Below are 26,090 nucleotides of genomic sequence, written 5' to 3'. Positions count from 1 at the left end.
ACTTAAATCAGTTTAAACCTGGCATGTATAAATTGAGCTTAAAAATGAATTCTAAAGCAGTAAATTCATTGAGGAGTATTTACAGAGGAGTTTGGACAGGCTGAACTGAATGGATCAGAAAGAATTATTAGTTACACAACTCGAGAGGTGTGGATTGTGCCATGGCTCAGACTGTAATGTAAGTCCAAATTCCTTTCCTCTGAGCTTTACTACATGGTTGTTCCCAAGTCACAAGAGTCCAGAAAGGCCCAGGAAAACTGGTGTAGAGTAAAACCCACAGGAAGTATCTGGACAGCAAAACATGATTAAAAAAATGAACATTCTTTCCCATCCAGCCTGTGAGAGTTCACCTCTTCTGTCTGATATTCAGCATCCATGACCTAGGTCTTAAAAATAATTGCTCTTATGAAAGAGGCTCAGAGTGAACCTCGGGGTGAGATGACTCAGATCAGTTATTTGAGTTATTTTGCTACCTGAAGAATTGCTTATGATAGAGAGCAAGTAGGTACCAAGCTAAGCAAACTGGCACCTTATCCTCTTTTGTCTTAGAGAGAAAAAAGGTGCTCTCAGATTCCCTCCAGCTTGTGGCTCTTATCCCTTATCTTGCTATATATGTACATACACCTTAATCCACTCTTACCTTTTTCTTAATTCTATACCCCAGAATTCATAAGAATGAATAATTCAACAGAATTGAGCATAATTCAACATAAAAACCCCCTGCACACCAAATACACAGTATCAGCCTGTAAAAACAAACCCCCAGAGCACAGTAGGTCAGAGCAGGTACAAACATGAGCAGTGTTGTACAGGAACCACAGAGCTCCTCACCCTTCAGAGGCCCACAGAGCATTGTCACCTGTGCTGGGAAGCCCCTGGGAGACTTCCAGCTGCCCGAGCCCAGCACTGCCAAGAGCTGCAGGGAGCACAGACACATCCAGTGTGGTGTCCCAGCACAGGCAGGGCAGCCCATGGTTTGTTTCCAAGGGAGTCCCATGTTCACTTCAGGTGCTTGTAAGGCCTGCACAAAGTCACTGGAACTCAGCTGACAAATCCCCATCCTTCCAGAAAGCCTCTTGCTCTAAAGCTCTTCCCAGCTCAGTAAAACCTGTGGAGCTGGAGCTGGGTGAGCTCTGTGCTGTGCCTGTGCTGATGCAGGCTGACCTGCAAGTCACCAGCACCCCCCTGCTGAGTTTTTTTCAGAGTAACTTGGAAAGGATTTCAACTCTTTATTAACATGTATAAACCAGCTTATTCTCCACAGCAGCTCCACTGAGCAAGATTTCTGCTTATTTTGGGTCCTCTGTTGCCTCTCTGGAAGAATGCCTTTTTCAAGGCCTTGGTCACCTTCAGTTTGATTTAAGGAAGATAAAATTAGTCTGTGACTAATTCTGAAACCAAGTGAAAAGGAATAAAAATGTTTTGTCTAAGGGGACTTGTTTCATAGATAACATTAATAATCTTGGCCAAACGTACTGCTCAGGCAGAGAGCACTGGATGTTCTCCTGCAGACAGAGGCTTTTGGCAAAACACCACTTTGTCCATCCGCTGATTTTTTTTTTTTTCTTTTCTTTCTTTTGAATCCAGAGTTCTCTTTTGGGATTCTGTTCTGTTCTTGGCTCAGTAAGTGTCTCTACCCCCAGCTTTTCAGTCTGTTAGAAGTGTTGTATGAATTCTCAGGCTTCTCACTCTTCTTCTAACTTGTTGCTTCAGCTGCAGGTCTGTCTGCTCTTCCCTGCAATATTCTGTCTAACACACCCCTCTCCTCTTCCTCTTCCTCACGACTGCACCTACCCAGTCGAGAGTCTCAGTTGCCAGAGGTGCCATTCACAAACCAGGCCACAGATTTCTGTGGTCATGGGCATGTCCTTTGTGTCCTTGTGACCTGACAGGGAGCTGGGAGAAGTGTCCTGCCAGCAAGGGGCAGTGACACCACTCCAGGTGACCATGGACTAAGAGATGCATTTCTGAGAGATGCCTGAGCTGCTTAGGTAATGCTTCTGCTTTCAGTACATGGAAGTGCTGAGATGTGCCTTGGGCTCCTGTGCACTTGTGTACACACACATACAGAGAAAACAGAATTTCCATACAGTTATTTTGGTAAAGCTATGCAGATTTTTGTGCATTTTGTACCTGCCATGGTCACTGCTGTGTTCATTATTAACAGTCCCCTGTCTTAACTAACATGAAGTTATTTGAGAGAGTGAGTGATGAACATTTCAGAAGGGCTTTTTGTCTGAAGGTGAAAGAAAATCAGTTCAGAAAATGGTGGTGTAGGGGACAAGCCAATGGAAGGGTCAGTCTGGGATGAGGCTTTTCATCCTTAAGGATCTTTTGAGAAGCAGAAATATAAGTGAACTTTGAAGTTCTCTATGGTAGGTAGGAAATAAGGCAGAGTCTGGATGAAAAAAGGACTCAGATAATATGATAGAAAGTATTTCCAAATGCTTAGGTGACTGTTAGAAAATAAGAATGTGAACCTGACTGGACAGGAGACAACTTTAGAAAACATGAGCTTAGAGAAACCATACAGCTGAATTTTGGCACACACATCAGCAGACTAAATCCCACGAATTAAAATGTATCTGAGCTAATTAGTGGCCTCAGAGTAGAATCAGGAAGACTTCAAATAGCTTGAAGAGGAAAGGTAATAAAAGAAGTGCCAAATTTTCAAAATGTTTAGGAAAGGAGCAATCTTCCAGATACTGCTACTGAAAAAAAAAAATAATTACAGAAAGACTTCTTGGAGATTCTTTGGACAATGTATTGTGCACATCAGACTGCCCTGTGTGGATGTGAGAATGAGCTCTCAGTAAGCAGATTGGGACCATTACTCAGGTCCAGTCAGTCCCATTGCAGCCCAGCTCCTGGGCTGGGTGAGGTCCCCCAGGGCTGTGCAGAGCCAGGCTCTCAGCCTCCTGCCTGCCCCAGGCAGAGTTCCCACTGCAGGAGCTGCAGCCAAGAAGCTGAGTGTGGAGTCTGAATGCAGGGAGTACAAATGGGAAACTTGGATTTAAGGAGGAAAGGCACACTTCAGAGTACCAGCTCTTAAAGAGAAACAGATACAAGCTTCCATGCCTCACACTCCAGATTTCCTCACGTTCTGATTCTGTTGCCATGGCATTCATCAAATTCCAGCACTTTAATGCAGCAGAGGGGGAATCTGGTGCACAGCTATGGGTTAATCAGTTGTCCGGTTGCTTGGAACCAAACCAAATTTAGAGTTTCTGAAAATCATCCCAGTTTGGGTGAGGCACTAAACAGGGCTTAGGTATCCACCCTGAGAGATGAGGTTTGCAAAGCCCAGCCTCCAGGTACAGCAGCTGCCCCATCTGGGGAGGGGGTTGCACTGAGGTCAGGGCTCACCTGGAGCTTCCTGGCAGGTAGGGTCAGTGTTCCCACTGGAAGTCCCACTGGGAAGTGCTGGGTGGGCTGGCCAAGGCCAGGAGGACAGAGCAGGATGCACAGGAGGGGACTCATCCCAGACTGCAAAGACTGATAGTGGTGAAGCAGCCCCAGAGGTGATTATCATTTAGGAAGCAGATAAAAAACATAATGGTTCTCCAGATTTAAAAAAAAAAAATTCTATATGAGCAGAATGTTCATTCCTAAAAAATGAAGAAACAAACAAAAAACCCCACAAATCCAAAAAACCAAACATACAAACAAAATTAAAAGAAAAAAAACAAAACAAAACCAAAACCCCAGACTTAAAAGAGTAAAAAGCAGCTCTTTGGAGACATGCCCACAGTAAAGATTCTTTCTTCCTCCTGTCATTTGTTCAGGCATTTTCTGTGTAACATGCAGACAAAAAATAAAGAAAGAGCAGACACAGAAAATAGCATCCTTTAGCTGCAAAGCTGTGTTTGTGCAGGCTCCCAAGCTTGCTTTAGTTTCTAACAGCAACCACAGAACGTCCTCAGCTATGGCAAGTGCTGCTTCATTCCTTTTGTTAGGAAATGCTTGAGGTACCTCATCTTCCTGCTAGGCTGCCTAAATAGCAACATCTTATAAACTATAGTAATCAGTTAAAAGAATGTGTAGCTACATTTTTCAGAGACTTTTTCATAACTGTCCTTCTATGGAAATGATGTTCATAGAATTATTGAGATGAAATTCACTTTCAGAAGCTTCCTGTACTCACAGGAGGAGAGGATTCTGCAGCCTCTTCTGATGCAGGGAATTAAAGACATTATCAGGAAAGATTCCTTTAAAGCACCTGGGCAACAAGTAATACCAGCTCCATGGTTAGGAATCATCAGGGTATTTTTATGATCGTGTAGACAAGAAATTCCTAACTTCCATGACAGGAATCCAAGGGTGGCAGTACCCCAGTCATCAGTCACGTTTCTCAGGGTACTCATTCTTTCCTACAGTTTTTCTATGGTTCTGTTCCAAGCTAAATCCCAGTTTAACAGTAAAGATAGCATCTTGTCAGCTTGATACTCCATGGTTTTTTATTACTGCAGTATGATATGGTTTGTTTAAAAGCTTTTAAAAAAGCTTTTAGTGCTGCAAAACTTTCTACCATTGCTGATTATTTTAACAATAGCAAAACCAAGAGGAAACTAGAAATAATTAAAGAACTTATCCTCTGCTGTCTTTGATGGCTTTATGGTTAAAATTCAGCTGAGCATTATTCAGACCAAAGTCTCACAGTCTGCAGTTGTACAGAAGATAAAGAGGAGAGGGGAAGCTAGGAGGGCTTTACCCTTTCTGTGTGGCTTGGCTCCAGGTGCCCTGGTAACAAACTCTCCAGGGAAATTCTACTCTCCCTGGCAAGAAGCTCCACTGCCTTGCACTTCACATCCCTGCCAGAGTGGAGAACACAGTGAGAGAAGTATTTCACCAGTGGCCTGGCTCCATCACACTTCAGTCTAGTCTTGTCTCCAGTTTGTGGTGACCTCTGTCACTCCTGTTGTTGTGCTAGGGTTTTGTGAGACAGTAAGAGTCTTATTCCTCCATGCATGCTAATTATGAGGCTTGCACTAATCTTCTGAGAACAGCTGGCTCTCTTTCAGCTGACTGTAAACAGGCTGCCCCAAGTCATGACAGGAGACAACTTTGAAAAGAATCTTACTTATATCACTATTTCAGAGCTGCCAGCTGATAGAGGTGGCACACGGAGCTGATTTCAGTTCAGGAGCAGCTGGGCACCTCCCTTGGAGCCACTCCATGGCCCTCACCTCTGCTGGCAGGCACAGGAGGGACAGATGTTGCTGGAAATGCCAGCTGCAGGGAATGCTGAAGCCCACACAGCACCAAAGCTCATCTGCACAGTCCTGAAGTTTTAGGGGCATAAGTAGGTTGGGTCCTGGGTTTGGGAAAGGGCAGTCTCCAAATCACAGCACATGCCCAGGAATCATTTCCAGCTTCCACTGGCACAGGTTCTTGCTTCTCCTTGCTTCTCCTTGCTTCTCCTTGCTTCTCCTTGCTTCTCCTTGCTTCTCCTAGCACCCTAGAGCTGACTGGGAGATGGAGGGCAATGATAAAACCATGGAGCAAGAAGCACTGCTAGAGTCAGTTTATGTAAAACCACTGAATTACAGGTATTTCCTGAACATCCCTAGATTTTGCAAGGTTGAAGAGCTTGTGCTCCCAGCACACCCCTGGGATCTAACCCTGAGCTTGTTGATAGATTTTAAATGCTTTTGAAATGGAACATACAAAGTGTCCAAGTATTTTTCTTCCTTTTCTGTTGTTTGCCAGAAAGCACAGTCCTAACTCGTAAGTTTTACACATGTCCTGCAAGTTACTGCATGAACATTTAAATTTGATTTTTACATTAAGATCTTACAAAAAGGTACCTATTAGAACCTGTAATGTTTCCAAAGCTATGTTTAACCTGTTACTTGTTGGCTTTTTATCTTGAGATAATCTCTCACTTGTGTCTAAGTGACAAGGTATAATTTTGCTCTGCTGAATTGGAGAGAAGAAAATGGTGTATTTAATATACCTAAAATATGTGGAGTATGATATTGATTACACTGCCACGTATGACAAATCACCCTACAAGATACCTACAATGAGCACTGTGTTTGGGAGTGCAAAACACAGGCATTTAATTCACAAATACAGCCTGAGTCTCCATTCAGCACTGAAATATCTGTGCCTGTCTTCCAGTCTCTTGTCTCCTGCTGGTCCTGAGGAACAGAGGCTCCTGGGTTTCAAGGTGTGCTCAGTGCCAAGCAGCTACAGAAAGCTCTCTGGTTTGATTCAAATCCATAGCCCTGGATTCTAAGGCTTCTGTACTTCTGTGGAATGACTTTAAAATTTCCCAATGCATGTTGAAGGTCATTGGGTGGCTGAAGGGGGTTGCTGTGAAGACAGGGCTGAAAGCTTCCCTGGCATCCCAGGGTTACACCAGGAGATTCATTTCAGGAGTTTTCACTTCCAGAAAAGCAGCTCCATGAATTCACTCTGAGACCTTGCTTTGTATGAGGTGTTAACTGCTATGCTTAAATTTCCTCTCCTAATTATATAGCTGATCTTCCTTTTCTTACCATGCCAGTTTTATTGTAAGGGTTTTATTTCTCTTTTACTGTGTATGAAATCGAACACTGATGTGGCTGTTCAGAAACAAAAATTATTCTTGTAATTGCATCGTAGTTAACAGGGATGTGTAAGAGAATAATCTTGTAAAAGCTGATTACCTCAGTTATTAATAATTAGGATTTATGAGTTAAATAATATGGTGCAGCTAGATCCAATTCCTTGGCAATTTAATGTAGAAAGTTGAGAGATAATTTTAGAAATAATCCTCTCTGTGAATTTTCTGTATAATGAATGCATAAGGCTGTGAAATCCTAAGTGACGACTCAACCAACATTCTCAGTTCTGCCTGTGGCTTTTCCTTGTGTGCTTTGGCTTTTGGTGTGGCAAATTGGAGTTTTGTCTAGTTTTTGGGACATACAAATTTGTCAGTTTTAATTTCATTGTGCTTTGCCTAATTTTATTCTTAGTCATATTTTTCATTTTCCTGGAATCTTCTGGCAGCATTATTAATGCAGCTGAAGTACATGCATGTGTTCATCTGCCCGGCTCTTTGTTCTGCTGATTTTTCTTTCTGTAGTTTTTCTAACTGTTTACTACCTAGTAAACAGGCTTAGTATAAATAATACTTTGTTGTCTTTAAAAAGCTAATCTACTGTATTTTTTTTCTGATTCGGTGACATATGAACTCTTGCAGGTCTGGCAAGGGCAATCGAAAATTGTAACAATTTTTTTCCTGACCCTTCTCCCTTCAGGTTTGTCCTGGAGCCTAAGCAGGTACCCATCTTGGAGTGAACAGGTATTGGAATGAACTTGAGTTGGTGTTGATTTGGGCTCCCCCAGTCAGGAAGGTGCCAGTGCACAGGGTGAATTACAGCCTGTGGGAGGCTACCCTGGCCCTTTCTCCTCTGATTCTGTAGGGGAGGACTGGTTAGACAGCTCCACACCCCCAAAACTCTCCCCTCCAGCCCCAGCCTCAACATCAAAGCTTTCTGCATTACTCTCTTTCAGATAACATCTGTGGAGCATCAGTTGGCCCCTTGCAGGCAATGAAGGCCAAGTGTCCTCTGAGCTGGGTGTTCAGCTCTCCAGAGCCATTTCCTGAGCCTCACTGACATGTGCCTGATCTGCACGGCTGGCAGGAAACCTGAGTGAGCCCAAGAGGACAAGAACAGGTATGGTGCACTGCTCTGGCACCTTGCTTTCTATCTGAAGTGTGCAAGGCCTGCACTACAACATCTTCAAGTATTCGAGGTATTTCTGTCCTGCCAGTCTGCACCTGATGTGTGACGTGGGAGCAGAAATCACAGCGGGATTTGAGCTTTCATGCACTCGAGGGGAAGCCAGGCAGATAATTCAGTCTGGGGATTCAGTGCATTCTAAATTATATTTACACTTCCATCCATTGAGACATATGGTAGTGGAGACAAATAGTGACTCGTGCTAAATGCCTCACATACTGTGACAAGGTGGCTTCTAGAATACATGGAACATTAGGTTCTTCCCATAGACAGAAGCACGGAGAAGCACAGTGTTCCACTTTTCTCCTTTTATTTAAGTTATATGATGCCACAAGTTAAGTTTCAACTTTTTTTAAGTTTCAACATTTTTACAGACACAGGTTTTTCAGGATGATGTCATTTGTCAGCATTCCCGGTAGATTCACTGGTAATGTCCTGGTTTTTTACCAAAAAGCTGCTCATTTTCCCTGTTTTTTCCCTGCTGTCCTCAGGCCGGGCTGAGGCGGCACACGGGGCTGGCAGTGCCACTCACACCCATCCTTCCAGGGCCTCCTATCAAGTATAAAAACAAACGTTTTCCCGGCGTGGGGAGGGTACTAGTGCATTCCTACAGCACCTGAACCCCTGGAACTGCACAGGTGGGGAAGAGGCCCCGAGTGCCCGGAGGTTGCTCCGCTTCTCCCTCCACACAGGCGGTCAGATGCCCAAGGCAGAGCCCACGCCACACGAGTTCACGGGAACACTGAGGTAAATTAACCGGTTTTCTGCCGCGTTGTGTCTCCGCTTACTCCCGTCGAGTCCCGGGCACCTCCAAGCCCGCGCTGCACGGCGCCCGAGGCGCTTTGCCCGGGTTCCGCCTCACCGAGGCCGCCCCTGCCCGTCCCTCCGCCCCCTGCTACCTGCGCGCCCGGCGCCGGGCCGCGCTCCGCGGGCGGGGGAAGGGGCGGGGAGGGCAGGGGAGGGGCCCGGCGGCGGGGCCGATCCGTCAGGGCAGCCCGGCACAGCTCCGGAGGGGCCGCGGCCGGCGGAGGGCCCTGGGGAGGCTCCGAACCGCCCTCTCTGCCTCAGCCGAGCCGCAGGTGGGGCGGGGAGGCGGCCTTCGCCCCGGCCCGCGGAGGGCGCTGCGATGAGGTGAGGCCCCGGGCGCTGAGGGTGGGACCGGGGCGGCGGGCGAGCGGATCGGCAGCAGGAACCGGCACTCCCCTCCCCGCCGCCGGGGCCGGGCGGCCCAGCGTGGGCTCCTCGCAGGTGGGAGCGCGGGCCGAGGGTGGGTGCCGGCCCGGAGGGTTCTGCAGCTCCCTCCCCTCGGTGGGGCTGCCGCGGCCTGACCGGCGGTGCGGGTTTCTTCCCCTTTGCCGCTCTGCAGGGAGCGGGCGGCGGCGGGCAGCGGCGGCGGGCAGGAGGTGCTGCCACCGCCCTGAGGTCACCGCGGCCTCGAGGAGCGGGCGATGGATGGAGCGGACCAGGCGGATCTCTCCCGGGACCAGGCGGATCTCTCCCAGGACCAGGCGGTGCCGCAGTGGAAGAGGAGATCGACCCCCCGGCCGCGGCCCCCCGCCTGGAGCAAACCCCGGCCGCAGTCGTACCAGAGCCCTAACGGGGTGCTTTACACCGACTTTCCCGTGGAGGACAGGTGCACCTTCACCCTCACCCAGCCGGCCGGCACCGCCGGCACCTGCCCGGGCAGCGGGGCGCCCCGGAGGGACCCCGCGTGTTTCAGCTCCAGCATGGGATCGGTGTCCAACGGGAAGGTGCGGCCTCCAGCCTGCACAGCGGGCTCTCCTGAGCGGTCCTCCGAGGTGCTGGCTCTGGTTTCGAACAGTTCTGTGGGTTTTATTGCCAACGGCACCGCTACCTCACCGGGAAGCCAGCAGGGCCACCCCCTGAGGGGTTCCAGTCCGTCCGCACTGGCACCGCAGCACGGACAGGCTGCTGTCACCTCCAGCCCTCAGAACCCCCCTCCCCCCCGCAACAGCACCGCGGCAGCGCTGCCCTCACCCCGCAGCCGGGTTTCCAAATCAGCAGAAAAAGTTCCGCTGGGACCCGCCGCGGTTTCCCAGGCCGTGTCCCCAGAGCAGGGCCTGGCTCCCCCGCCGCCCCCCTCCCCTCAGGGCCAGCCCGTGGTCCTCAGCACCCACAGCCCCGCCGCCCTCAAGGTGGGCACCCAGCAGATCATCCCCAAGAGTTTGGCTTCCGAAATCAAGGTGACGAGCAAAGGCACCGGCCAGAGCGCGGAGACGAGCAAACGGGTGCTGAAGGTCCGCAGCATGGTGGAGAGCCTCAGCGTGCCCTTGGTCGCCGATGCTGAGGAGGAGGCCGAGGGCGACCTTGAGAGCCCGGGGACCCTGAGGAGGGGCCTGAGGTCGACATCGTACCGCAGGGCTGTGGTGAGCGGCGTGGACTTCGACAGCTCTTCAAACTTCAAGAAAAAAAACAGAATGTCCCAGCCCGTACTTAAAGCGGTTGTTGAAGATAAAGAGAAGTTTTCGAGTCTGGGGAGGATCAAGGTAAGTTGTGCTGATCGCTGGCGCCTTCGTTTGAATGGTGTAGGCTACACGGGACAGTGTTTTGCAATCCGTGTTTTTCATAAACTGGTTTCTTTGTTTGTGTTTCTGTTTGCTATCAGAAACCTTTTCCTGATTATCGATGAGCCCCACGCATCACTTTACAAGTGCTCTTTTCAAAGTGAAGTGGTGGAGGCTTCAGGGATGCGATTCTGTTGGAATCTGGGCAGATGGAAAATGTTTGGTCGATGGCAGCAGCCTTGTGCTTGCTTTTCCTGCTGGATTCCCCAGCACGACGGGGTTTTCTTTCACAATCAAACTGATGTTTTGAAGCCTGTTTCCAAGAAAGGGGTAAACAAGGAAATAAGAGACATTGACTTAAGAAAGGCTGCCTGCTAGAGTAAACTGACAGAAAAATAAACTTCCCTTACTCCTCTGAGACAAGACTTTTAAAGCATTTTTTAAAAGGTGTGATTTTTTTTATTTTTTTTTTTTTTTACTGATAGATGCCACTTCAAGTATCATTTTGTGGCTTAATTTGAATGCCTGCTTTTAATTCTTGATTGTAATCCATTAGGAGTATTAGATTTATACTGAAAGTTAGCATATTAAAAGTTGAGTTAGAACTGACTGAAAATATTTTACTCGAACATAACATTTTTTTCTTGTGTTTATTTTAAAATATAACTTGTTACTTTTCAAAACCTATATTGGTGGATTTCTGCAGTGTTTGGAATTGTGTGATAAAGTACTGCAGGCTAAGAGCTAATGCTGTTGCTATAATTTATTTATTCATGACAATTTTCAGCAATTTAAAAATTACAGAAATGCTCTAAGTGGTGGAATAATAATCGATCAAATAGTGATCTGCTGAATAAGTAGGGGGCTTGTTTTGTTTGTGTCCCGGCAGTAGACTTTACCAGCAAGTTATGTTTAAAATAGGACATGACATTTTCCTGTCTTTACCCACAAAACTGTTTTTTGCTGGTAGCTTTTTAAACAGACTTCTTAGACCATACAACTCGTTGCACCGAAACAGCTGTTTTATTTCAAAGGTTTGTTTTGGTCTCAAAAACGTTAGTTTACAAAATACTTAATGTGGTTGTTCCTTTGGGAGTGTGTGGAAAGGGCCAGCCCCTCAGTCCTGGACCTTCCATCCTCACAGAGGAGCCAGTGACAGTGGGATGAGTTACAGACCTCTCCTCTCTCCTGAAGCTGGTGAAAGACAGGACATCAAGCATTTGAGAAAAATACCTATAACCAGTGTATGAGAGAAGGAAAACTTTTTGGAGCTTGTCATTTGCTGCCATGACAGAATTTTTTTCGTGAATAGTTGTCTAACATCTGAAGTTTATAGATTGGGGCCTGTTAATTAGTGCCTGAGTAACAAATAATACAGTTCTTGTTACCATTGGTTATTTTGCATTCTGGTTTTAATGTGTGTGTATCTCTTTCCTGCTGCAATTTCCAGAAGAAAATGCTGAAAGGACCAGGGACCTTTGATGGGGAAGGTAAGCCCTTTTCTGTCCAGAGCTGGTGGTATGCTCAGTCACAAGAGAAATGAGCTGTAGGATCATTTGGCACAGTTCTTTTGTATGCAGTCATAGACTAGAGATCTTATTTTTTAGTGAACTGACTAAAATATGGAGCCATAATTGTGGTTCTAGTTTTAAAGTGTGGAGTGGCAGGCTGAAAATGGGTATTTGTTTGAAGAGCTTCTTTTCAGCTTCAGCTCCTGTCCCTCCTCAAAGATTAACTGATTGCTGTCTGTCTCAGCTGTAACAGTGCTGTGGAACTGCACAGATGAGTTTGTGCCTCCAGCTGGCAGAGCTCTTCTGGCTGTTCCCTGTGATTTCTCCCAGGTGAAAGTCGTAGCCTTTGATTAGTTTATGGGTTTGTGATCATCACTTGCTGCAGACACCTGGATTTTTCTTCTCTGAGTTTATGGTTCATGCAGCTGGGCTGAATTCCCTGACTTGGTAATGCTTTGCTTTTATTTCTACCTGGGCTTCAAGTTTAAGTGTCAGAGGAACACTGTCCATGTATCTCCTCTTTTATGCTACTCATTAATTCTGGGCTTGGCCAAGTTTTCTGCTTTTCCCAGTATTTCAACAAGAAAAAAATACTTTCCTGGCTGCTAGTCCATGGAAGTTCTATTATAATAACTGCTACTCTCTTGGCTTTTCCCTGGTTAATGCCTCCTTAAGGTCATCTCAGCTGCTGTGTTGCCTTTCTTTTCCTCTTGTTTCTATTTTCAAAACTTTCCATGTTGTTCTGTTGGCATCTGTCTGACTCTTACTTTCATCCTTCCTCACCCAATCTCCTACTGATGTTTTCTAGGTTCTCTTCCAGTGGCTCCCTTCTATCCTGGGACTGATCCCAACTCATCATTCAGTTACTGTACACAATTTCCTGCCTTAAAAGTGTATGAACTCTACAGACAGCTTCCAGAGAACAACCAGAGAAGGGCAGACCCTGTGCAGCACTCAGCCAGGGCTGTGGGGTCTGAGCAGGTGGAGCAGTTCCACCCAGAGTTACAACCAGACCTTCTGCTCTCTTCTCCTCTCACTTGTAGGATAAAAACTGTTATTGCTCAAAGCCTGGCCCATCTCTAAAGTACTTTGCTTTCTTAACAGCTTTGTCTGTCTGTGGGTTATTGTGGTCTTGGATTTTTCTATCCTTTTCTGTCTGCTTCTGAAAAGGGTGTGTGGTCCAGGAGGTTGGGAAATGGAAAGTGTGTGCTCCACACCTGCTCCCTTTGCCATCCACGTGACTGAGCTGGCACTGGCAGCACTGAAATGGGCATGAAGTGTATTTTGTCCTACAGCTCACAGGTCTTGTGCTTATTCAGACAAGCTTTGAAGTTCCTATTTGGAATAGTTCTGACATCAAATTTCTGAAATTTGGATCTTTTCATTCTCTTAGTGAAGTGTGAAGATCGTATTTACAGCTGACAAAATAATGGGTTTATAATGGTCCCTTAGATTAAAATAGCCAGACCTTCAGACCAGTGACTCTGCTCTCCTGCCATGCTTGTTCCCTTCTAAAATTGCTGGCTAATTAGGAGACATTGTTCAGCAGGAACAAGGAATAAAAATTGTTTTCTGTTTTTTCTTGACAAAGGACACATCTGTTCTTTAATTCAGTCAGTGTGGATCTTCTTGGTGGTGGTACAGTGATCCATTGTTACTGTACTGCCCCATTGTCCATCCTCAGTCAGATACAATCTTTGTCTCCTGGAGTTTGCCAATAGCACATTGACATTTGGGTTTCTTACATTGGTTAACTCTTACTTACAGTTTTTGTGAAAGCAGCTGAGCAAACTTTCTAGCAAGTGTTGTTGTTTTACAGAAAATGCTGTACTGTATCAGAACTATAAAGAAAAAGCTCTGGACATTGATTCTGATGAAGAGTGTGAGCCCCAGGAGCAGAAGCTGGATGAAAAGGTGGTTTTTCACTATAAGCCCCTGAGATCCACGTGGAGTCAGCTCTCTGTTGTGAGTATTTGGGCATCCTGCCCCCAGACAGTGAGCATCTCAGAATGCAGGGAAACAAATCTTGCTTGCTGCTTTCTTTTGTCATCTTTTTTTTCCCCTTTCAAAATACAAGGTGCCTCTTACTATTTTTTTTCCTATCAACAAGTTTGCAACTATTCAGATGTTACTGATGTGGATGGGTACTGCTGGTGCAGGTCCTTGGAAAAGTTCTGGTTTATGCTTGTGACTGTGCCTGGCTGTTCTGAATTGAGGTACTGACAGCCTGAAAAGAGAGGTTTAAATCCTAATCCATGGACACTCAGTGAAATATGTGCTTTGTAGTTCCTTTCAGTGAACTGCAGTGGTGTGCACAGGGCCTTAAATAGAATTTAGTCCTGTTCTTTCTCTCTTTTTTTTTTTTTTTTTCTGAACTTTGTTTTCATTTCATAAGAACAACGTGGAAGTCCTGATCAGTTACTGCTCTTTGCTTTACATATACAGCAATGCAGTTGAGAAAGTGCATTTTAGGATTCTGTATTTGGCAAAGACACAACTTCACCAATTCTTTAAAAAAATTTGTGAGTTCACCAAAAGGGTGAATTTTGCTAAAGATTCACTTAGTTACAAACAAGTTTCTGCTGAATTGTTTTAAGTTGCTGCAAGCCTACTCTGAGTTGATTTAAGTGCATGTATTTAACTGCAGCTTTTCACCTGGTGGTGTTCTGTCCTTAGCACAGCCTGTGGGTCAGGTGAAGTGGCCTTTTTGAGTAGCATCATTAAACAAAGTAGAAATCAGCTGTTGTAATCAGCTGGTATCCCTGCTAATGAGCTGGCAAAGTTATGGTGCTAGTGGATATTTTTACAGCCTTCCTTGGCATGCATTTTGAGACTGAAGACATTGTAAATATTGTGTATCTGTGGGTAATTATAAATTCAATAATTTCTGTGGCTCCTGGAGGGATATGCCTAAAATGAAGGGTTTGAGGGGTTTTTGCTCTATGTAACTTGTAGAATGTTGTAGGACCTGACCTGTGTCTGTGGCATAGGAGAGGATTATGACATGAGATAATCACCTAGAATATTAGACAGTTGGACCATTGGCTGTGTGTATCCCATATAAATTGATTATCCAGCCTCAGCAAGATCTTCTAAGGCTACTGATTGCTCAGCAGAGCTCTCTTACTTTCATGACCTTTTGCAGCTTAAGGTATTGAAATATGAATCTCTGATTCAATGTTTATAAGGAAAGCAAGACAATGGTTTTGAACATCTGATTTAAATTTGCTTTCAACAAATCAATTACTTGAAATGTAGTTAATTTGCTTAATGTTGCAAAAAAGTTTGCTTATGATGAAGTTAAAGGCTTTTGTTTGTATTTTCTCTGCCTTCTAGGCAGACTTAGCAGTTAAATGCTCAACAGCTGAGGTATTTTGGAAGGAATGCTACTCAGTAATAATAATTTTCAAAACACTGATTTGTCCTGAGACCAAAATAGTATCAAGATCATCTCTGGATAGGCTCATTCCTGTGCCATGCTTACAGTTATATAAACCAACTTGTTCTTTACAATTCTAGCTCAGTAGAGCTAGAAATAATCTTTACTTGATTTATAAGGTTGGAAGAGGTAGAGCACTGGAACAAACTGGGAATCTGACTCCTGCAGTGCCTGTGTTTATGACTCTGTCCAAATTACATGTTGTCAATATGGATTAAAATATGAGTGTGGAATTGTGCCAGGAAGTCAGCTGGAAAATGTCAAAGAATTTGGTTTCAGCATATGTTGGGGAAGAAGGAGAATAATACATTGCTGGTATTTGCTAGCTGTGACTGCCAGGAAAGGGAGGGGAGGGAGAGCAGAATGGATCCCCTCTTTCTGCAGGGTGTTCCTTTGACAGCTGATGCAGTGCTGTGTGTGTGAAAGGGGCAGGGACACCTTCAAATGCTAATTAAAAGGGGGTTCTGTCTTCCTGCAGTGTAGGCACACAGGTGAAACTGTGTTTGAGCTTTTTGGAGAACATTTCAAGACTCTGCCATCAATAGGGTGCTACTTCTCTCTGGTTCCTTCCAAATTCCATCTTGACCCCTCTTCCTCTGTAGATCCCTGCTACAGACCCAGCTAGCAGCAGGGCAGCAGATGAGTGGGTAAGGAGCTGGCTTGCCTTCTCTTCCTGTTCCTTCCAACCTTCATCTTTAAAAGTTTAATTCAGGGAGAATAACCAGTATCTTCAAAACATATCCCATATTTGAGTATTTTTAAAGAATTTCTGTTGGACCAAAGTCACTGCTACCAACTTGTGTGCTGTTAAATGTGTTTACATTCCTACAAATGCAGCACTGGGTTGGTATGCCTGACAATGAATATTATTATCATAGAGCTATAGAATTGTCAGGGTTGGAAGGGACCTTAAAGATCATATGGGGCCAATCCCCCTGCCATGGGCAGGGACACCTCCCACCAGCTCATGGTGTCTGCAGAGAATCCCTGCATGGGTTGTGTGGGGAAAGCTCTTTTGAAATCACCTTGTCCAACCCCCCTTGCTCAAGCAGGAACAGAGCACCTTGTCCAGGACTGTGTCCAGTCAGGCTTTTAGTATCTCCATGGGTGGAGACCTCACCACCTCCCTGGGCAACCTGTTACAGAGTTTGACTGCTGCATCTGACTGGTGGACTTTGAACTTAAATATCTGTTTTTCCAGGTCCTTACTGTCCAGCCTGGAAAATATGATGTCATTGCTACTGTCTGTGATGCTTGTAAATGTTCTTGTGATCTAGTACTTGAAACAGATGTTCTGTAGCATGGGTAGTGCTGATAATTACTGAAATGTTTAATACTAACTGGGTGTTTCAGCATCAAGTCCTCCAGTTCATGCCCAGCAGGTTCCATGCATTTACACAGCTCTGCAGGAAGATTTTTTGCATGTTCTTTCAGCTGTGGTTTCTCTAAGCTGAAACTGTTCCCAAGCTGTGGTCAGCTTGTGTTTCATTGCTGTGATCTCTTTCTCTGGTCTGAGACAAGTGCAGCTGTGATTTTTCTCACTCATCTGAACTGCTGCTGCAGGTTGCTTTACTGAGCACATTGCCACCTTTCCATGGCTGCCTCCTCTCTGTGGCCCCAAACAAGAACCACCTGGTTTCCCTGCCCTTCAGGACTCATCTCTGTACCACCTCTCATTTCTCTCCTGGGATCAAAAGCCTTGTGCTCAGTTTGGTTTATGTTGTAGCCACCTACTGTATTTCTCAAATATTTCTGATGAGTCCCCCTGCTCCTTATTTTGGCTGAAGTTCTTGCATGTAACCTGCTGTTCTTTCATCCTCTCCTCCTCTTCTCCATGGCTGAACAGTTATAGCTGAGCTGCTGGAAAGCAGCAGCCCAGAGTGACATGAGGCAGCCTTTTCCATTCTGTCTGGTTATGTTTTTAGCTTACATTAACTTCTTGTTTGCTTAGTGTCACAAATGTGATTCTGGGGCTGTTTCAGCTCATTGTGGCCACCTCAGAAAAAGGAATTGAATTTTCTTTCACAGAGGAGGACAGAAGTATTCTCCATGTTTGGCCCTGTTGGAGGTGTTGCTGCTGATTACAAGTGTGAGGCCACTTTGCAGGAGTTGTGTTTGGAGAACTGGGGCTGTCCTGGCTGCTTTGGCTCTGGGGTGCAGGGACATCAGAGGGCACAGAAATACAGGAGTATTTACTTAGGGCTTTGACAGGTCTGTTTAGGCTAAAGCTGGACTTCCTCTAGAATAAAATTTTTGGCCAATTAAAGCCAAACACTTTTAGGTGTTCTAACAAATGAAGTCACTTAAGATTTCTAAGACCAACTCAGAAAGCAAACTCTGTGAGATATGTGTGTCAGTCAAGAAATCTGATTTGAAAGGAGCAGATGATTTTCCTGCTTCTCTGTGTATAAAATGTTTTGATAATTGTGTTTTGCTTGGGTTTTTTTTTCTGTTGCATTTTTCTACAAAACATGTTTAAAAATTTGTTTTTTTTTTTCCCTAGGTGAAGAAGAATGGATTGTCAGAAGCAGTCAGCCAGGAAGAAAGGAAAAGACAGGAGGTACTCTTTGAAGTAACACATTCTTTTTTGTTGATAGTTTAGGGATGCATCACATGCCTGATTTAATACTCTGTTGATAAGGAGACAGGTTCATCCCACTGCTTCCTGTCCCCCAGTGAAGTGCCATCTCTCCCCAGGAGAATAAATAAACAAACCCTGCCTGTTGCTGATGTGCAGAGGGCCCTGGCAGGGCTGGCTGCAGGAGTGGTTCCTGGGTGAGCTCCCTGCAGTGGGGTGCAGAGATGTGGCTGGGTGGGCACTGCTGTGCTGGGGAGGTGTGAAATTCACCTGCCCCTCAGTGAGGGTGGGAGGCAGTGCAGTTGTGCAGGCACAAAGAGCAGGTTTTTATAGTGCCCCTGAGTGTGACTGGTGCTGGGAACAATGGTGGAGGTGTGAGCACCGTGTGGCTGGGGTCAGGAGCTGACTGGAGGAGGTGCATCCATGCTGGCAGCAGGGCAGGCAGCAGCAGCAATTACTGATGTCCTTATCTTTTCTCTCTGTGTCTTTTTACCCTTTGCTCTTTTTGTGTTCTTTACCCACTTTCCTCTTTGCTCCTTTTGTCTGCTTTATCTGCTTTCCCCTCCTTCCTTACTTGCAGGGGTGTATCAAATGAATGAGAGGTGTTGAAAGGAAGCTGTATACCTGCAGTGCTTGAGGTATGTCCTTCAGGAGGGAACAGAACAAGGTTTTGAGTAGAAACCCTGTAGCCATGGAACCTTGTTCCAGTAGCTTTACTTTGCTTCAGGACATACCTCAGTGATTGTAGCTGAGTGAGACCTGACTGGGCTTTTCTCTTAAGTTCACACATGTGTGTAGCAAGCCTCAAATATCAGTTTGGCTGCATGACCTGCACTGTGTTCATACATGAAGTACAGAAACATCTTTTATTGTGTACAGGAGATTCAGATAACAGCTTCTTAGATAATTTTTTTTTTAAATAATGCTACATTTCTTTGGCTATCTTTTTTTTGGTTTTTGAAGAGGTTGTGCAGCAGTTCAGGCCCACATGTTCTGCTTTTCTTTCTCCTCCTGCCTGCAAGCTTTAAGACAAGGCATTTATTTCAGTCCTATGCTTTAGGAGCCTTTAGTCTATGTTTCCTGGAGTCATATTTACATCCCTTCAAAGAGAACAAGTTTTTCAGATGTGTTTTAAATGTAAAGTCTTCAGTGTTACAAAATATGCTTTTGAACCCGAGGGGTTTTTTGTTTGAATATTAAAGGCTCATTCTCTCAGGGGGAGCCTAAGTAAATATTTTTAAGATTTAGTTGTACTACTGAGACATGCTTTTGCTGTATTTCTTGTAAATTGCCTTTATAAGTTATTCTTTATCTTGTCTTTAAATTGCTTTTTAGATTCTCGTAGATTATTTTTGCCACCATGATTTATTCTCACCACAGAAGAATATGTATTTGCTTTATACCTTGATTAAATGTCAGTGTCACACACTCATACACATCCCATTGTTCAGAACACCAGAGTGAGATGGATCTCTGCATCTTTTGTCTAAAGAAAATGTGCCACACGGACAGCTTAGAACAAAAATAATTTCTGATAGATCTTCTGTTCTTCCAAGCTGGGAGCTGTGACTGTGTCTGTGTGTGCAAAGTGCTTTATGCATCTGCTCTCTTCAGAGTGTTTACTGTCCCTCAGGGTTCAGACACCTCCTTTACCTCCCTGGCAGGTGAATGAGCCACAGTGTGGGTTCAGAGGTTGTTCAGGGGCAGTGTCAGCCTGGTGATTGCCACCACTGCCTCTCAATGGGCTGTGCCTCCTCTGTGCCAGTCAGGGTTTTTTTTTTTGTAATAATTTTTAATTTTTCGTTCTCCAGAATGTGGTTGGGTCATGGTACTCACTCCCTTCCCAACACATCAGAAGCAAAGCATCTTTCTTTGTCTCCTTTATTTTTGACTGTGCTGATATCTTCCTGTAACCAAACTGAAAGAAGTGCACGAGGGCCCTCAGTAAAACCATAACCAAAAACATTAATGATAAGAGAGCTTGTACACTTCTCTGTGGTGAAAAACATCTGACCAATTAGCCATGGAGCTCTACAGGTAAATCCTTCTTTTGTGAGCACAGCTGGGAGCAGTGCTCTGAGACTGAAGACTGAAACATAACTGCTGGGCTAAGGCCAGAATGTCCTCCTGAGGAGCTTTCTGTGCCTCGTTAGCCAGGCAGTAAGCAGCTTTGTCACCACTTTGGTGTATGTGTGTGTTCCTTGGATTCCTCAGGCTGGCAGAGCTGGCAGGCAGGCACCTGAACATTATTTTAAGCATCACCTTTGCACATCTTCATGCACAGCAGCATTTGCTCTTGAGAATGAGCTACAGGATTTTGTAGCTGTTACCTGGCTGCTGCTCTCTTTCTCAACACATCCCTTCAGCTTTTTAGGTAGGTAATAAGGCAGAGACTACTGACAGGTACATTAGGTTTCCTTCAGGGCTCTGTAGGTTTTCTGTGGAGGTGATAAATATTTGTTGTGTTTTGTTCTAAAAAAACCCCCAAGGTTGTTATTTCATTGTTAAAATCTTACAGTCATCTTCAAATCTAGAATAGGTTTCTACATCGGGGATGAAAATTTCCAGTGGAACAAATATTTGGATTTCCAAGTCCCAAGAGACCATTGAAAGTTTGCTTTGTGTGTCAGCCAGCTGGTGGAAGTTACAGTGGCTACTCCTTAAGTGCAGGGGTGATAAAACAGAGAAGTTGTCTGTGGGAGGGGAGGGAATGTACTGAGATCTGGCTGTCTGCTGTCTGCTCACTAATCACTACAGGGACAGTGGCTGCCACCCCCTCTGTCTGCTCTGCCTCCAAGCTTCTCTCCCTGCTCCTCCCGGGCCTGCTCCTAACTTGGAGTTTTAGAGTTACCAAGGTACCACTGCTGAGATGGGACCAAAACCTGCATTTTTCAAAGGGTTTTGCTTTTCTGCAGCTGCTTGGGTAAGCAGAGCTCTCTTACTCAATAGCACTTCAAATAACTTAGCAGCTTCTGTTTAAAAAAAAGCATCAACATGAAATCAAATGCTGACTGCTCAACAGCAGCAGGACTGATATGAAGATTGCAGCTGGAGCATAGAAGCAGACATGGTGTTTTTTAATTAAAAACCAAACAAATCCACCTCTCAGGATTATGACTGGGGAGTGATCACAGTTGATGTACAGGTTTTGTCTTCAAGCTGTCTGCAGTTACACTGGAAAGTCTGAATATAGTATTTTTAAAAAGATTTATTTTTAATAGTATTAAATAACTTATTTCTAAGTAAATTATGGAATGAAAATTATTATTTATAGTATTTAGTTTACATCCAGTAACTTTTCTTTGAACCCTTCCTCCACATTCTCCTTTTTTAAAAAACCCAGACCCAAGCAACCAATCACCAAGCCCAGTCAATAGTAAGTCTTTTTTTTTCCCCTCCAGGCAATATTTGAAGTGATATCTTCTGAGCATTCTTATTTGCTGAGCTTGGAGATTCTGATCCGGATGTTTAAGAATTCCAGGGAGCTGAGCCTCACCATGACCAAAACAGAGAGCCACCACCTTTTCTCCAACATCAACGACGTTTACGAAGCAAGCAAAAAGTAAGTGATCAATTTCTGCATTAAAAAACTGCAACCCAAATATGTGTGCTTGGTTTTGTGCTTTAAGTTGGAATCTTGAGTAACCATTTTGGAGTGGCAGCCACTTCTTCCCAAGCTGTCGTGCTGGCTTGAAGGTGGAAAATGGAAATAACAGTGGACATGCACGTGGGTTTGACAGAGTCACTGTGTTTGAGTTCAGATCTAACAGGACAGGTGTGGTGTCAGTTTCTCTGAAGAGTGGTAGGGGAGGAAAGAACACCAGGTATTTTAGGAGAAATCAACAACCTTCAGATCTGGGCATTCCTAAGCCTGGCTGTTCATACAGTGAGCAGTCATACCTACACAGTCTGTCCAATTAAGCTTCATTTGCCCTTATTAAGCCATTAATGGAGCAGGAGTTCATACCTGCCCTTTGGTACTGCCTCCTGCCAGGGTTTCCTGGCTGAATCACTGCTTGCTTTCTGCTGCTGTGGTGTGTGAGCAGCTGAGGCACTGCAGTGCACCTGGCACCAGGGCCTCACCTGGCTGCACAGGGCCTCACCTGGCTGCACAGGGCCTCACCTGGCTGCACAGGTGGAGCTGGTGCTTTTTTGCCCTTTTGTAAAGGCTTTCAGCACAAAGGCAGAGAGAAGGGAAATGGACACTACAAATAGTGCCTGGTGCTAAGGCAATGTTGGCAGATCTGAGGTGATGCCAATGCTGACCAATCTATTTTATGGTTGCTGAGGACTGGTGGCAGCATTATTCAACACAGGACATGCACATGTGTACTCACAGGGTAATTCAGGGTTATGAGTGCTTTAAACTCTTTCAAAAAGTTGCTTAATAGGGGTTTGCTTTGTTGCAATTTGTTATCCTAGCCTGGTTAATTGCAGTATCAGCTGGTGGATTTCTGTGGGCTACATGACTTAAAAATAAAAATGTCCTTTTTTACTTACACCTTATTTCCAGTTGGAGATCAGGCAGAGTGGCAAAGGGATGCTCATGGCCTAGTTAAGCATTGGTTGATCTGAACTGGGGCACAGTGCAGCTTTAAGTACAGCTGTGTATCTGTGGAACAGAGAAATCCTCTCTTTGTCTCAGAAGTAGGGCAAGTGGCCAGATGAAGAATCTGCCAGGCTAGGAGTATTTCTGGAGTCAATCATTCCCACCTTTTCAGATTGTTCTGTTGTTTCCTTTTCTGTTGTCCCATTGTAGAAGTTGTGATACTCTGAATTCTTTAGCACTAAAGCTTCATTTGCTGTTGTGGAACTCCTCAAATACCTTGTTCCCAGTCACTGCAGTCTCCTTTCTTGGCTCCTGTTTCTCTGAAGCCCCACAAAGTCTCTGGTATTTTACATCTGTTGTGCAGCAATTTGGTTTTATGTCTTGTGAGGTTTGTGCAGTAATGAGGTTTTATTCCATGGAGCATCCATCTGAGAGTTTAACCTCTTGTGTCAAGTGCAAACCCAATTTCAGAGCTATGTGATGGGTGTACAGTTGGGATGACTCAGGATGCTGTCATTCCTCCATCCTCCTCTCTCCTTTTCCTCCTCTCCCTTGTGCTGGGTGTTTGCTGAACCCCCAGCCAGCTCAGCAATGTGAGAGGTGTTGGAAAACTCCTCATTGTCAAGGAATGATACTTTGTAAAGCACTGACCTTACACGACCTGGGTATCATGGGCCCATTTTTTGCTGGGCAGATGTGGGTGTCCCAGGCCTGCCATGCACTGGGGGTAATTGCCATCTTTTTGGTTGGTTAATAAAAATCCAAGGTTTCATTACCTGGCAGACTCTGCCTCTCCTCTGGATTGTTCCTGAGGCACAGCTGACCATGTCAGTACAGCTGTGTGAGTAGGTATGTGCTTGGCTTTTTGCCTGTGGTTCTTTCTGTGATGAATGAGCCTTCCAAATAAGTAAATGCACTTTTGAATTTGTCACTTAAATGTGTAAAGCAGAAATGGGGGTGGGGAGAGCAGTATTTTTAGGGGAATTCTTTACAGCCCTCTTGATTAATAGTCTTCAAAGGAAGTGGGAGGGGAAAAGAAAGAAAGAATGGAAAAATACCACACTAGCCTAAAATTATAATCTTATTCTTTCTTGTCTGGAAAGTCTAATGGTTTATGAACTTGTTTTTTTTTTTTTTTTTATAACTTGGAGTAAAAACAGAATTTGTAACTCCTTTTGAAACTTAAATGAAAACATATTTTGTTTCTGAATTATGCAATACTGTTAAATTGTAACAAAACTTTGAGAGGCCTTGTGTAAGTAATGAAAGTGATTTTAAACCAAAGCCTCTTTCTCAGTATCTCCAAGCTATCGCTTCCCATTTCCAGGGTCTTTCAAAGTAGCAAAATACATCCTTTTGTTATAAAATTATAGTAAAATTGAGCATCTGTCCCATTCTGTATTTTGAGCAGCCTTTACTTAAAAATCCAGACTGTGAGTCTGAGCGCAGCTATCGGTGGCTTTGGTTGCTCAGACAAGTTTGGTGAGCTAAGGAATGTGAGCTGATAAAAATATTATCTTTAGCCAAAATTGCTGTGAGTTTGTATCTGGGAGCTCTGACTTGGAACACGCTGAGTGGCAGCTCTCCAGCACAGGAGATAAACTGCTCCTGCCTGGCAAGGCCGTGTGGGGAACAAAGCTGCCTTTGTCAGGACAGAATGCAGGGCTGCAGAGTGTCTGTGCTTGGGGGAGAGTGTCTGGCACACAGGAGAGTCCCTCTGAGTCCTGCTGGGGATGGGAAGGAGTGTCCTGAGGCTGGAGTGTCCTGTCCTGGTGTGTGGCTGTGGCAGTAACCCCGGGACACAGCTCCTGCTGAGGCACAGCACATCCCCGGGACACAGCACATCCCCGGGACACAGCACATCATCCCTGGGGTTCAGCTTCCCAGGGCCAGGAAGGAGGAGCTCCAGGGGAACATGGGTCTGACAGGGCCAATCACCAAACCTACAGGAGAAAGGAAAGCTTTAGCATTTTCTAGACCAGCAAAAAGGCAGGAAGCTTTTGGAATACAAGATTAGCACAAAAAGATATGAGCAAAAAGTATCTTGGCAGATTCTGTCTGTTATTGAACTCTGTGTTCTGATTTTGGTAGAGCAGCCCATGTGGGTTTGTGAGGTAGGTTAACAGCTTGTCTCAGGATCTTCATTTTGTATGTGTGGGATTAGGAAACAGACAAGATTTCTCATAGCACTTTTTTGTAAATCAGTTTAATATTTCACCTCTTTAGAGCCTACTTTATACACTGCAGCTTCATCCTTTTCCATTAAAAACCAGTCCTAGTGCTCACTCAGAAGTGTGTATTGAGGCATTAACCTGGGGAAAGCCTCTGAGCCCAGGATGCTGTGGAGGGGCTGCAGGGGGTGGATGGGGCTCCCTCCTGAGGCTGGGAGCAGGGAGGTGTTTGTCAGGCCCTGAGCCCCTCTGCAGGAGTGGCAGCTCAGGGACAGGACACTGCACCCCTTCCCAGGCTGGGGTGCCCTTCCCAGGGTGCTGGGTGTCCCAGGCTCTGCTCAGGAGCCCTCCCAGGGGTGCTGGGTGTCCCAGGCTCTGCTCAGGAGCCCTCCCAGGGGTGCTGGGTGTCCCAGGCTCTGCTCAGGAGCCCTCCCGGGGGTGCTGGGTGTCCCAGGCTCTGCTCAGGAGCCCTCCCAGGGGTGCTGGGTGTCCCAGGCTCTGCTCAGGAGCCCTCCCGGGGGTGCTGGGTGTCCCAGGCTCTGCTCAGGAGCCCTCCCAGGGGTGCTGGGTGTCCCAGGCTCTGCTCAGGAGCCCTCCCAGGGGTGCTGGGTGTCCCAGGCTCTGCTCAGGAGCCTTTCCAGGGGTGCTGGGTGTCCCAGGCTCTGCTCAGGACCCTTCCTAGGGGTGCTGTGGTGTGAGATGAGAGCTGGGGGGGTTGGCTGAGGCTCTGCAGGAGCTGTGTCTGGCACAGGCAGTGCTGCTGGGGGCATCACAGCCTCAGCTCACTTATTAAATCCAGATGGGACCAGAAGCCAGAGTGAGGTTGTGTTACTTTGATTGTACAGTTACTCTCAAGAAACACCAATATGGACACAAAAGTTACACTGTCTTTATAGGTTTGGTTTTTATTTTTCAGTGCTGGATGCGTGAAACTTAAATACTGCATAAAATGTCTGTTGGTTCAGCAAATCCCCTGTGTGCCAGGGGTCACAGCAGGGTCAGGTAACCAGGTTTGGGTTCCTCTCTAACATTCAGCTTTCAGGGGGTTGTGCCCGGCAGATCTTGAAATGCTTGCCAGGCTTTTCATAGACACAGTGTAATCCTTTTAAAGTGGTATTAGCTGGTGTGAGCTTTTAAGGAGACCTTGGGATCGTGTTAATTGTTGTGTTTACTTGTTTTGCTAATTAAACTGGACATTGTGTAGCTGGATTTTATTTAAAAAAAAAACAAAACAAGAAACCAGGGGAACTGATTTGCCAATGTTTTCCAGATCCGTGGAGCTGCCATCTCGTGCTTTTGCTCAGAGCTGACCCTTGAGGGGGCTGTTTCTGAAGGATTAGATAATGAAGTAGTACATTAATATCTTGTTTGGGTGTTAAGGTCTTTTATTTGCATAGATGTACCCTGCATTTATCAGCTTTTTTTACCACATAATCAGAACCTCAATGACCCCCATTTGCCCAGATCAAGAGCAGCAGTGGAGGTGCTGATTGCAGGGAGCACCCAAGGCTGAGGTCCCAGTGACCATGCATGGTTTTAGGGCTGCAGTCTTAGTGAGTTTTAATTAGTTGCTGAAGCTTGAGG

General features: G+C 45.5%; 1 protein-coding gene across 4 annotated transcripts in view; it reads left to right on the top strand.

The window, feature by feature from the left end:
- Window positions 1-8,457: 8,457 nt before the first annotated feature.
- ARHGEF26 (Rho guanine nucleotide exchange factor 26) overlaps window positions 8,458-26,090 on the top strand; it is a 36,781-nt gene continuing 19,148 nt past the window's right edge. The window contains exons 1-6 of one of the 4 annotated variants that reach the window (XM_071752877.1): window positions 8,458-8,480; window positions 9,100-10,240; window positions 11,709-11,748; window positions 13,589-13,734; window positions 17,712-17,768; window positions 21,188-21,348. In XM_071752877.1, the coding sequence (XP_071608978.1) occupies window positions 9,182-10,240; window positions 11,709-11,748; window positions 13,589-13,734; window positions 17,712-17,768; window positions 21,188-21,348 (1,463 nt within the window). In that variant the 5' untranslated portion in view covers window positions 8,458-8,480; window positions 9,100-9,181. Of the gene's footprint in view, window positions 8,481-8,703; window positions 8,865-8,917; window positions 8,982-9,003; window positions 10,241-11,708; window positions 11,749-13,588; window positions 13,735-17,711; window positions 17,769-21,187; window positions 21,349-26,090 lie in introns of those variants that run through there. The other 3 variants (XM_071752875.1, XM_071752878.1, XM_071752876.1) reach the window with 3 other exon arrangements.

Source organism: Heliangelus exortis, chromosome 9, assembly GCF_036169615.1.
Source record: "Heliangelus exortis chromosome 9, bHelExo1.hap1, whole genome shotgun sequence".
In the NCBI taxonomy this organism is placed as follows: Eukaryota; Metazoa; Chordata; class Aves; order Apodiformes; family Trochilidae; genus Heliangelus; species Heliangelus exortis.
The sequence above is the reverse complement of the archived record's forward strand: the minus strand, read 5'-3'. Positions and strand labels throughout refer to the sequence as shown.